The 11,816-nt window shown below is 43.0% G+C and overlaps 1 protein-coding gene across 2 annotated transcripts; it reads left to right on the forward strand.

Moving 5' to 3' along the window:
* Positions 1-8,734: 8,734 nt before the first annotated feature.
* On the forward strand, positions 8,735-11,461 carry LOC115148833 (microfibrillar-associated protein 3-like). 2 transcript variants are annotated; one of them, XM_029691093.1, is made up of 3 exons: positions 8,735-8,819; positions 9,489-9,820; positions 9,943-11,461. In XM_029691093.1, exons 2-3 carry the CDS (start codon positions 9,541-9,543, stop codon positions 10,722-10,724), a joined length of 1,062 nt encoding a protein of 353 aa, XP_029546953.1. In that variant the 5' UTR covers positions 8,735-8,819; positions 9,489-9,540; the 3' UTR covers positions 10,725-11,461. The 2 variants fall into 2 exon arrangements, with proteins under 2 accessions (XP_029546953.1, XP_029546954.1); XM_029691094.1 differs by having other exon boundaries at positions 8,798-9,025.
* The last annotated feature ends 355 nt before the right edge of the window (positions 11,462-11,816 follow it).

Here is an 11,816-nt window from a genome sequence, read left to right on the forward strand (position 1 = left end):
AATATGACAACCGAAGAAAAACAAATACCTGTTGCTGAAAACATCTGGACAAACTAGAAACGTGGGAGGATTTGACAGCATAGCGCCACCCGCGTCTTTAATGCAACAGTAATCACCACGATAGTCTAAAGGCCGCCGCAGGTACGGGGAGTCAGACATTTATTCGGGAACAGACAAGGAAACAAGACAGGAACAGCGTCGTAACACGGACATGAGACAATTAATCCCGAAGCAGGGTACAGACAGATATAGGGAAGGTAATGACACAAGTAATTGAGTCCAATGATCGATAATGCGCGTGATGGGGGGAAGGCAGATGTGCGTACTGATGGTGGCTTGAGTGCGTAATGCTGGGGATCCTGGCGCCAGGGGGAGGAAGAGCGGGAGCAGGCGTGACAGATAGGTCATCATCTGATGCTCCAAATGTATATCTCTGCAAAAACAAATCATTGCTAGCTCGAAGTCTGTTTACAATGTATCCAATTTCATTTTGTGTGGTTGTTGGTTTAGCTTTCTGTAACTTTTAGCAAGTATGGTCTGCATGTGTAGGCGCATATTGCGTCATGATTGCAAGGTACAACATGATTGCAAAACAACAGGTTTTCAATTAAATTAATCATATAAAAATGAACTCATCACTAGGATCTGGGGCATCACGAGAGCGGTTCTTTAAAGAGTTACCATCTCCCGAATTAAACTGTTAAAGGTTTTTACCTATCACATCTATAAACAGTCAACTTATTAATCATAACCTCGTATCATATAATTCGGAACATTTGCAACCTTGCATCTGCAAAAACCAGAGCCTTACTTATGATTCAGTGCTACACAAATTGGTTTAATGATTTATTTAATTGCTAATTAAATGGGAACACAGGATAAACACACACTTTGCACCGGTTATTGACCGGAGACGTAATACGCGGAAAACAGATCCCTAGCTGAATGACAACAACATGGATGCTTGTTAAAGAAGAGAAGGACAGAGACACTTAACATTGCCACATTCAGAAACTACTCTCACCTACAATAACCAAATACTTTGCACACGAACTGCCGCCTGCTTTGAGCAAGAAGTCATGAATGTATTGACGTGAAATGCCTGGGCTCGCCGGGAATCTCTCGGTGAACGGGGCATCTTTGGAAAGAGTGTTGGGCCTTGTAAGGCTCGGACGCTTGTAAGGCTCGGCTTGTCCGAAATGGTTCCAACAACTCTTCTACTATTGTCCTTCTTCGTAGTTGTCCGGTATCCGGTGACTTGTCGTGTTGCTCTGAACAGAACTACGGAGTTGATCTTCCTTCCATTCGCTCTTGAAGATACTTATTTGATAGGCTAGCCAGCCGTATTGATAGTTCCCCAGTGGGTGATGAGAGTAGTGTAATACGATGGTTTGAGCAGAGTAACAGGATGGTCCTACTTAAATTAGCTTTCGAAGATACTTTACTTAGGACAGCTAATCAGCTGTACCACTGACTGTCAGGGAGGTGAATTTTTTGTCAAAGTTAAAACCATTTTAAACGTGTAGCTGACGCTTCACGCTTTTTCTGGTCCAATGTGTTTTTTTTTTCTTAACACATCATTTATACCTTTTGCTCGAAAGGAACGGTTCCTGGAGGCTGGCACGCTCCCTGACCTCACTCCTGGGCGGTGATTACTCACTCTGCAAAGTTATGGAACATCTTATAACATCTCAAATCACATCCCTCTTGTAACTAAAACACTTTCATAATTGTTCATATTATACGCACAACCCATAGTGTGGAAACTTCAGCTATGCAGTGTGTGTACTTTCCAAGTTACAGTATTTCCTTTAAAAAAATTTATGACATCATCACCTCTGACACCACCTGGCATAGAGGTCCTGGATGGCAGGAAGTTTGGCCCAAGTGAAGTACTGGGCCGTACGCACTAGCCTCTGTAGCGCCTTGCGGTCGGAGGCCAAGCAGTTGCCATACCAAGCGGTGATGTAACCAGTCAGGATGCTCACAATGGTGCAGCTGTAGAAGTTTTTCAGTCTCCTGAGGGGGAATAGGCATTGTTGTGCCCTCTTCATGACTGTCCTGGTGTGTTTGAACCATGATAATTTGTTGGTTATGTGGACACCAAGGAACTTGAAGCTCTCAATCTGCTCCACTACAGCACCGTCGTCCACGATCATCTCCTTTGTCTTGATCACGTTGAGGGAGAGGTTGTTGTCCTGGCACCACACTGCCAGGTCTCTGACCTCCTCCCTATAGGCTGTCTCATCATTGTCAGTGATCAGGCCTACCACTGTTGTGTCGTCAGCAAACTTAATAATGGTGTTGGAGTTGTGCTTGGCCACGCAGTCATAGGTGAAAAGGGAGTACAGCAGGGGACTGAGCACGCACCCCTGAGGGGCCCCCGTGTTGAGGATCAACGTGGAGATGTGTACCCTTACCACCTGCGGGCGGCCCGTCAGGAAGTCAAGGATCCAGTTGCAGAGGGAGGTGTTTAGTCCCAGGGTCCTTAGCTTAGTGATGAGCTTTGAGGGTACTATGGTTTAAAATGCTGAGCTGTAGTCAATGAACAGCATTCTCACATAGGTGTTTATTTTGTCCAGGTGGGATTGAATCATCTGTGGATCTGTTGGGGTGGTATGCAAATTGGAGTGGGTCTAGGGTTTCTGGGATGATGGTGTTGATGTGAGCCATGATCAACCTTTCAAAGCACTTCATGGCTATAGAAGTGAGTGCTACGGGTCGGTAGTCATTTAGGCAGGTTACCTTGGTGTTCTTGGGCACAGGGACTATGGTGGTCTGCTTGAAACATGTACTGTATATATTAGACTCGGCCAGGTACAGGTTGGAAATTTCAGTGAAGACACTCGCCAGTTGGTCAGCGCATGCTCGGAGTACACATCCTCGTAATCTGTCTGGCCCTGCGACCTTGTAAATGTTGACCTGTTTAAAGGTCTTACTCACATCGGCTACAGCAAGCGTGATCACACAGTTTTCCAGAACAGCTGGTGCTCACATGCATGCTTCAGTGTTGCTTGCCTCGAAGCGCGCATAGAAGTCGTTTAGCTCATCTGGGAGGCTTGTGTCACTGGGCTCCTCATGGCTGGGCTTCCCTTTGTAGTCCGTAGTAGTTTGCAAGCCTTGCCACATCCAACGAGCATCGGAGCCGGTGGAGTAGGATTCCATCTTAGTCCTGTATTGTCGATTTGCCTGTTTGATGGTTAGTCTAAAGGGCATAGCGGGATTTCTTATAAGCGTTAGAGTCCCACTCCTTGAAAGCAGCAGCTCTACCCTTTAGCTCAGTGTGGATGTTGCCTGTAATCCATGGCTTCTGGTTGGGGTATGTACTTATGGTCACTGTGGGGACAATGTCATCAATGCACTTATTGATGAAGCCGGTGACATCACTGTTGCGCCTTGATAGGATGCAAGTGAAGACACTCATGATGTGCAAGTAGATACTGGGGAAAGGCCGCTATCCCTTAGAATAGTTAAGCCAGCCCTGGCATACTGGGCAAGACTGTAGGGTAGTAAGGTAGATCATCCTACACTGACAATATTGGAAGACTGCTGGGAATATGAACAATATCAAAAGAGTGGTTTTGGCCCAGAGATTGGAAAAAGGGTTGATGAATATGGACTCAGAGATATTGTTATAGGGCCATTTGTGACAATAGGAAATGTGCCACTGTGGTTTTATACAAGACCACATGTTGATCTTAGCCTGATAGAAGAAAATAAACAGTGATGTGAAGAATCTATGCAAGAGACTAACAAATTATTTATCTGTATATTCATCAGAAATGGTCGTGATAATTGTTGGATAGAGGAGGTGCAACCAAGAAGAGCAGTAATATGTTCGGACTCTGCATTAATTTTGTGTAGTTTAAGATCTGGAAAGTCAGAATGTGAGGATTTATGGTTAGAAATAATGATGCTGCTGTTGGGGTTACAAAGAAATGGTATTGTCACGGTTGTCGAAAGGAGAAGAGGACCAAAGTGCAGCGTGTGTGTCGTTCCACATTTTATTTGGATATTATAGGTGAATGCACCAATTTGTAAGTCGCTCTGGATAAGAGCGTCTGCTAAATGACTTAAATGTAAATGTAAAATGTAAATGTAAATTTATACTGTGAAGCTATGCAATACATAAATAAACTTGAATGACCAAAAAAAAAAAAACGTGAAACAGACACTACTCAAAACTAATCTCCCACATACCCAGGTGGCACAAACACCAACTTAAATATGACCTACAATTAGAGACACCGATGACCAGCTGCCTCTAATTGGAGATCATCTCAAACAAAGCCCAACATAGAAATACAAAAACTAGAACAACCCAACACAGAAATACAAAACTTGAACATAACAACATAGAAAAACTAAACTAGAAACCCCCCCTGTCACGCCCTGACCTACTCTACCATAGAAAATAACAGCTTACCATGGTCAGGACGTGACAGGTATTGAAATTCAGTTATGTTGGATTCTGGCTCATACAGATGTTTATGGAAATGATACAGTAGATATAATTACATTTACATTTAAGTTATTTAGCAGACGCTCTTATCCAGAGCAACTTACAAATTGGTGCATTCACCTTATGATATCCAGTGGAACAACCACTTTACAATAGTGCATCTAAATCTTTTAAGGGGGGGGGGGTTAGAAGGATTACTTTATCCTATCCCAGGTATTCCTTAAAGAGGTGGGGTTTCAGGTGTCTCCGGAAGGTGGTGATTGACTCCGCTGTCCTGGCGTCGTGAGGGAGCTTGTTCCACCATTTGGGTGCCAGAGCAGCGAACAGTTTGGACTGGGCTGAGCGGGAACCGTGCTTCCTCAGAGGTAGGGGGGCCAGCAGGCCAGAGGTGGATGAACGCAGTGCCCTTGTTTGGGTGTAGGGCCTGATCAGAGCCTGAAGGTATGGAGGTGCCGTTCCCCTCACAGCTCCGTAGGCAAGCACCATGGTCTTGTAGCGGATGCGAGCTTCAACTGGAAGCCAGTGGAGAGAGCGGAGGAGCGGGGTGACGTGAGAGAACTTGGGAAGGTTGAACACCAGACGGGCTGCGGCGTTCTGGATAATAGCAGAAAGAGCAGTGAAAAATGATATTGTGGATATACATTTGTTGTTGGGTATAGGGGAAATTGAAACATTGATTTGGAAAATTGGTTAGATTGCTAGCGGAGACAATGGGATGAAAGAAGTAAGTGCAGACATTTTTATAGTATAAGGAAATCTGTACGGGAGATAGTGTCATATAATGGGAACAGAAGGGAGGAGGTTATGTTGTGTAGGATGAGATTAGGGTTTACTGGATTTAATTTATCTTTGAAATTGATAGGGAAACATGGTACTGGAATGTGTAATGGTTGAACATGTATAATTATTTTGTGAAATTATTGACGTAGAAAGGGACAGGTTGTTTGACAGAGTCAGAGAGGTTGGACGGAATGGGAGTGGATGGTATTTTCGGTGGGGGTGATGGGAGTTCTGAGGTTCGTAGGGAATTATTTATTTAGGGTTAGTTAACTTCTCTGGGCTAGGTGGGACGTGACCATCCCACACTATTCAACAGCCAGTGAAATAGCATGGCGTGAAATACAAAAAAGCAGAATTATCATAATTTCAATTTCTCAAACATACGACTATTTTACACCATTTTAAAGATACACTTCTCCTTAATGTAACCACATTGTCCGATTTCAAAAAGGCTTTACAGCGAAAGCAAAACATTAGATTATGTTAGGAGAGTACATAGACAAAAATAACCACACAGCCATTTTCCAAGCAAGGAGATGTGTCAATAAAACCCAAAACACAGCTAAATGAAGCACTAACCTTTGATCTTCATCAGATGACACTCCTATGACATCATGTTACACAATACATGTATGTTTTGTTCGATAAAGTTCATATTTATATCCAAAAACAGCATTTTACATTGGCGCATGATGTTTAGAAAATGTATTCCCACCAAAAACTTCCGGTGAATGAGCACATCAATTTACAAAAATACTCATCATAAACGTTGACAAAATACATAACAATTATTTTAAGAATTATAGATACAGTACTCCTTTATGCAACCGCTGTGTCAGATTTTAAAATAGCTTTCGGCGAAAGAACATTTTTCAATATTCTGAGTACATAGCTCGCCATCAAAGCAAGCTATACAGACACCCGCCAAGTTCTGGGGTCACCTAAACTCAGAAATAGTATTATAAATATTCTCTTACCTTTGCTGATCTTCATCAGAATGCACTCCCAGGACTGCTACTTCCACAAGAAATGTTGTTTTTGTTCAAAATAATCCATATTTATGTCCAAATACCTCCGTTTTGTTTGTGCGTTCAGGTCATTATCCAAATGTGCGAGCATAATTCGAGACACGAAAAGTAAAAATGTTCCATTACCGTTCGTAGAAGCATGTCAAACATTGTTTACAATCAATCTTTATGGTATTTGTAATGTAAAAATGCGATAATATTCCAACTGGACAATAGCGTATTCATTCCAGAAGAAAAAGAAGGAGGGGCGCGCTGTCGGGCTCGCACATCACCAAGTCCTTTGTCCATAGGCAGTCCACTCATTGACTGAGCTCCTATTCTCTGCCCGGTTACAGGAGAATGATGAAAAAACTTTCTGAAGGCTTTTGACAGCCAATGGAAGCCTTAGGAAGTGAAACTTGACCCCACAGACACTGTATTTTCGATAGGGATTCAAAAGAAGAACTACAATTCTCAGATCTCCCACTTCCTGGTTGGATTTTTCTCAGGTTTTTGCCTGCCATATGAGTTCTTTTATACTCATACGCATCATTCAAACAGTTTTAGAAACTTCGGAGTGTTTTCTATCTAAATCTACTAATAATATGCATATTCTAGTTTCTGGGCCAGAGTAGTAACCAGTTTAATTTGGGTATGTTTTTCATCCGGCCGTGAAAATACTGCCCCCTACACCTTGACAGGTTAAGAGAATACACTGTAGATAGGTCATGACTGGCCTCACACTCCAGTACAGTAGGTGGTGGTGTATGCACCTGTCGGTTGGTTGTGATTCGCCAATAAAACTTAAAGAAGAAGAAGAAGAAGATTATTGCTGGAGAGAGATACAATGCTGATTGTATGGAGATTGTGACAGCCGGTTAAATGGCATCCCTGGAGAAGGTAAGAACAAGATGTATGTTAGGAGAAGTGCAGTATTATCATAAGGAGACGTATACTTGGAATACGGAGGAGGAATGGAGGGAAAAAGAGAGGTAGAGGAGGTCTAATAGAGGGAGAGAGAGAGGAGGAGGGTGACCTTTAGTCGGTTAAAAATTGTGGCAAAAAAGGATAGTTTGTTAAAAAAGAATGGTAGGAAGTGTAAGCAGAGTGAGCTAAAGACAGGAGGAGAAATTGAAGTGAATGAGGGCAAAGTATCTGAGGTGGTAGGTATGGTGACGTTCTCGGAGCCCGAGCCTTGCACTGAGGGTCAGGATAAAGATGAGTCTGCGACAGTAATAGTGAAGGTTTTGGGAAAAGTGGACCCTTGCCTTTTGGCTGATCCATTTGTGGTTTCACGTGGGTGAAAACATAGTTGGGTGCTGTGGAATTGGTGAGGGTAAGCAGAAGTGGTCTTGTGATAATTGTTTGTGTTTTTGCTGGTCAAAGGGAGCAGGCGCTCCATGTTAAATGAATGGGGACAAGAGTTGTGAATTGTTTTACTCTCAAGAATGCCATTGAAAGGAGTGATTACTGGGTAGCAGTAAAAGTTGACCAACTGAAGGGGAAGAGTCCCAGTGTTTGTGATGCTCGTCGTTTGGTGCGGCACAGACAGGGTGGCGTGAGTGGTGAAACAGTCATTGTTTGTTCTTTTGAGTTTTGATGTTGAGTCTTTGCCCGACAAAGTGATGTTAGGATATATAAGTTATCCTGTACGAGATGTTGTGCTGAATACATTACATTGTTACAGGTAACAAGCTTATAGGCTTGTGGCAGCAGTGTGTATGAGGGATGTTCCTAGGTGTGCAGAAGGGCATGAGACAAAGGAATGTGTAGCATTGGGGAAAGTAGTGGTAGGTGGTAATTGTAAGGGTGCCACCGGGGCTGGGGATCAGAAATGTCCGGTGCAAGAGAGGCAGGTTGAGGTTTCCAGGGTTAGAGTAGTGCAGAAGTTGTCATATGCTGAGGCAGTGAAGAAAGTAGAGGAAGATGGGTCAAGGGGGATGGATCCTGAGATCCTTTCCTTTTATCTCAGAGGAGTGGTGTGAGTAGTAGATCTGTACCAGTAAACAGGGATACGGCAACAAGTGATATGTTTCATTCAGATTGGATTTTTAGCATTTATAGCAATGGTTATTAACTGTACTGCAGGGATGGAACGTAAGTCATAGAAAATTGTTGTGGTGGCAGCTGCAGAGAGGTATTTGGGTGTGCGAGACTTGACATCAGAAGAGTGTTTTAAAAAGAAATACTTTAAGTGGTGGTGTCCCATCCTTTCAGGTTGTTGGCCTGAGGTAGGACTAAATAGATTTAAATAGCGGATTATAAATAGCAGGTGGTGTTACTTTTTATTATTATAGGGTTTTATTTTTTTGTGAGTGTAGTGTAAGATGGTAGGGTATTTGTTTATTTATTTTGTTCAAGCAAAGTATAAGGGAGTTGTACTCCAGTCTAATAGATGGCAGTAATGCAACATTTAATGGATACCAACCGCCGTTAAACCTCATTGAAGAAGAGAGCGCAACCACAGATAGACGAGAACATCTTTGGCGCAACGTTGGTTTCTTCAGATTCTGACCACGCCCACTGCTGAATGCGGAAGTCACCAGTTGCTGCTGTTTGTGTGCATGAAGGTAGATAAAGAACAAATCTAAGGCTATTGTTCATTTTATTTTTGTTGGCTGGTGTAGTTATGACTTTTATTATTTTATCTAAGATGTTTTGTGGTATCTAGTGTTCTGTTATTATTCTCCATCAGGGCATTTTTTGCTTGCTAACTGAACAACAGGTGTAGCTGACATTTGCTAGCTAGTTAGCTACCTGCTGACGTACCTTACAGGTATCATAGTTGTTGATTACTTTATGCATATTTGCTCGTTTTATTTTCTTGCACTGTTTTTAAAAATTTATGATCCATAATTGGCTATGATGTAGATCCACTACACTAAGTATACCAAACAAAGGCACTTCAATATTTTGTAATGCCCATTCACCCTCTGAATGGGACACATACACAATCCATTTCTTAATTGTCTCAAGGCTTAAAAATCCTTATTTAATCTGTCTCCTCCCCGCAATCTACACTGATTGAAGTGGATTTAACAAGTGACATCGATAAGTGATCATAGCTTTCACCTGGTCAGTCTGTCATGGAAAGAGCAGGTGTTCCTAATGTTTTGTATACTCAGTGTATGTATATATTTTTGGTTGGCTGTGATTGAAATGTTGACCTAGCTGCAATAGCTTTTACCTTGCTACCTGTTCCTCCCCCCCCCCCCCCCCCCCCCACTCCTGTTCTACAGGTTTTAGAGAACTTTCCCTTGATGTGAACTGAAGATAGTACTGCTCCCCAACATGCCACATACACAAGCACACAGATACACACTGATTACAAAGTGTGCGTGCATGGTCATCACACTACTCTTTGCCTCTGGACATGCAGAAGAGATCACTAAAGATGGAACACAGAACCGTTCTCTGGTATCCATCCACCACCTTGCCAGTTTACCTACTCTCCGGGATATCGTAGTGAAAGAGGGAGCCAGCACTCTAATTGAGTGCAATGTCACTGGAAAGCCAGATGACATTCAGTGGTACAATTCCAAAGGGCACGTTCTGGATCCGGAAGAGGGAGGTAATGCATACAGCCAACTCTATCAACTTCTAGTTACCTGAAACCTTTACAACATCTGATTAATTGTTTTACATTGTATTATTAAAAGCACGTTTAACTTACTTTTGATTTCTTTCCGAAAGGTGGGAAATGGCTGATTCAGGACAAGGGCGTTTTAAATATCACAACGGTCAGTTTTGAAGACCGAGGCCGGTACACCTGCATAGCCTCCAGCTCGGCAGGGACCTCCAACTACACCATCACCTTACGGGTGGCCTACATCCACAGCGGCCTGGGCCTGTACTACGTCATCGTGTGTCTCATCGCCTTCACCATCACCATGATCCTCAATGTCACGCGCCTCTGCATGGTCAGCAGTCACCTGAAGAAGACGGAGAAGGCCATCAACGAGTTCTTCCGCACCGAGGGAGCTGAGAAGCTCCAGAAGGCCTACGAGATAGCCAAGCGCATCCCCATCATCACCTCAGCCAAGACCATGGAGTGGGCCAAGGTCACCCAGCTCAAGACCATGGAGTTTGCCCGCCACATGGAGGAGCTGGCCCGCAGTGTGCCACTTCCCCAGACCATCCTCAGTTGCAGGGCCTTTGTGGAGGAGATTATGGAGACGGTGCACACCTCGGTGGGGGCGACAAGCCTCCAGAAAGCTATAGAGCCAGCCAACCCAGAGGGGAAAGGTAAAACCTGTGAGGTCCAGATGTCAGCGGAGCAGCAGGGCCCAGCAGCACATCGCAGAGAGGATGGTGATGGTGTTGATGGTACCATTGAAAACAGCCTGGACATTGAGGTGTCTGTCCACCCTATGTCCAAGTGTGAGGATGAGAAGTGGGCTGAAGGGGATGAGGTGTCTGTACCCATGCTGGGGCCATGCTCCAGTGGGAGTGTGGCTTATGAAAGTCACATTTAGTCGTGCCAGTCAGGTCTTTACAACTAATATTTTCCAGTTAGTTGAGAGGTCTAAACCAAAGGGCTGCTCAGATGGCAACCACAGATGGTGGGAGTTGAGGTATTTTGTGTCTAGTATGCTACTGCCTCTATTTCATAGAGAAAATACACTGGATGAAACCTAAAGATGTTTCAGAGATGAGATAGGCCTTGTGGTTACTTCCCTACCTGATAGCAGTGGTATTTGATAACAATGGTGGGAGGTGAGGAGAGGATTGTGTTCGGTTTTTACATCTTTATTTACTTCACTACTTGCCTCAGTTTAAAGGAAGGCTTGATTTGGTTGTTTGCTTGTGTGGTTGTATCTTAACAAATTTGAAAAAGGTAGAAACCTGCACACTGCTCTTGCTAGTATCGCTGCTCTTTATTAAGTTTTACGTATTTTTTCTTCAAAAAGCTCTGACGAAGGCCTTGAGGCCGATATGTAAAGCTTAATAAAGAGCAGTGATGCTAATGAGTAGTGTGTGGGTTTCTTATTTTTCTCATCTTATTCAACCATGCACCTGCAACAGAGATGGCTTAGATGTGCGAGTGCCTTTTTGAATTTTTTATCTTAACAAATAACATGTTGTAATCTCTGTTTAAAATCACTTGGAATATGGGTTGCACAAGGCAATCTAGCAAATTAAGTAGAATTTGACTCGGGGTAATGGGTGTAATCAGTGGTATAAAGTACTTAAGTAAAAAATGCTTAAAGTACTACTTAAGTCGTTTTTTGGGGGTATCTATACTTTACTATTTATACTTTTGAAAACTTTTACTTTTACTTCATTCCTAAAGAAAATTATGTACTTTTTACTCCATATGTTTTCCCTGACACCCAAAAGTACTCATTACGTTTTGAATTCTTAGCAGGACAGGAAAACGGTCTAATTCACACACTTATCAAGAGAGCATACCTGGTCATCCCTACTGTCTCTGATCTGGCAGACTCACAAAACACATGCTTCATTTGTAAATTATGTCTTGAGTGTTGGTGCTTGCACCTAGCTATCTGTAAATTAAAAAAAACAAGGAAATGGTGCTTTCTGGTTAACTTAATATAAGGAATTTG

Source organism: Salmo trutta, chromosome 15 (genome assembly GCF_901001165.1).
Source record: "Salmo trutta chromosome 15, fSalTru1.1, whole genome shotgun sequence".
NCBI lineage: Eukaryota > Metazoa > Chordata > Actinopteri > Salmoniformes > Salmonidae > Salmo > Salmo trutta.

Bases quoted from the DNA above. Each gene is read 5' to 3' on its own strand.
- LOC115148833 (XM_029691093.1), top strand. From the start codon at position 9,541: ATGCCACATACACAAGCACACAGATACACACTGATTACAAAGTGTGCG. The intron at 9,821-9,942 runs GTAATGCATACA...TCTTTCCGAAAG, and splicing joins TCTGGATCCGGAAGAGGGAG to GTGGGAAATGGCTGATTCAG.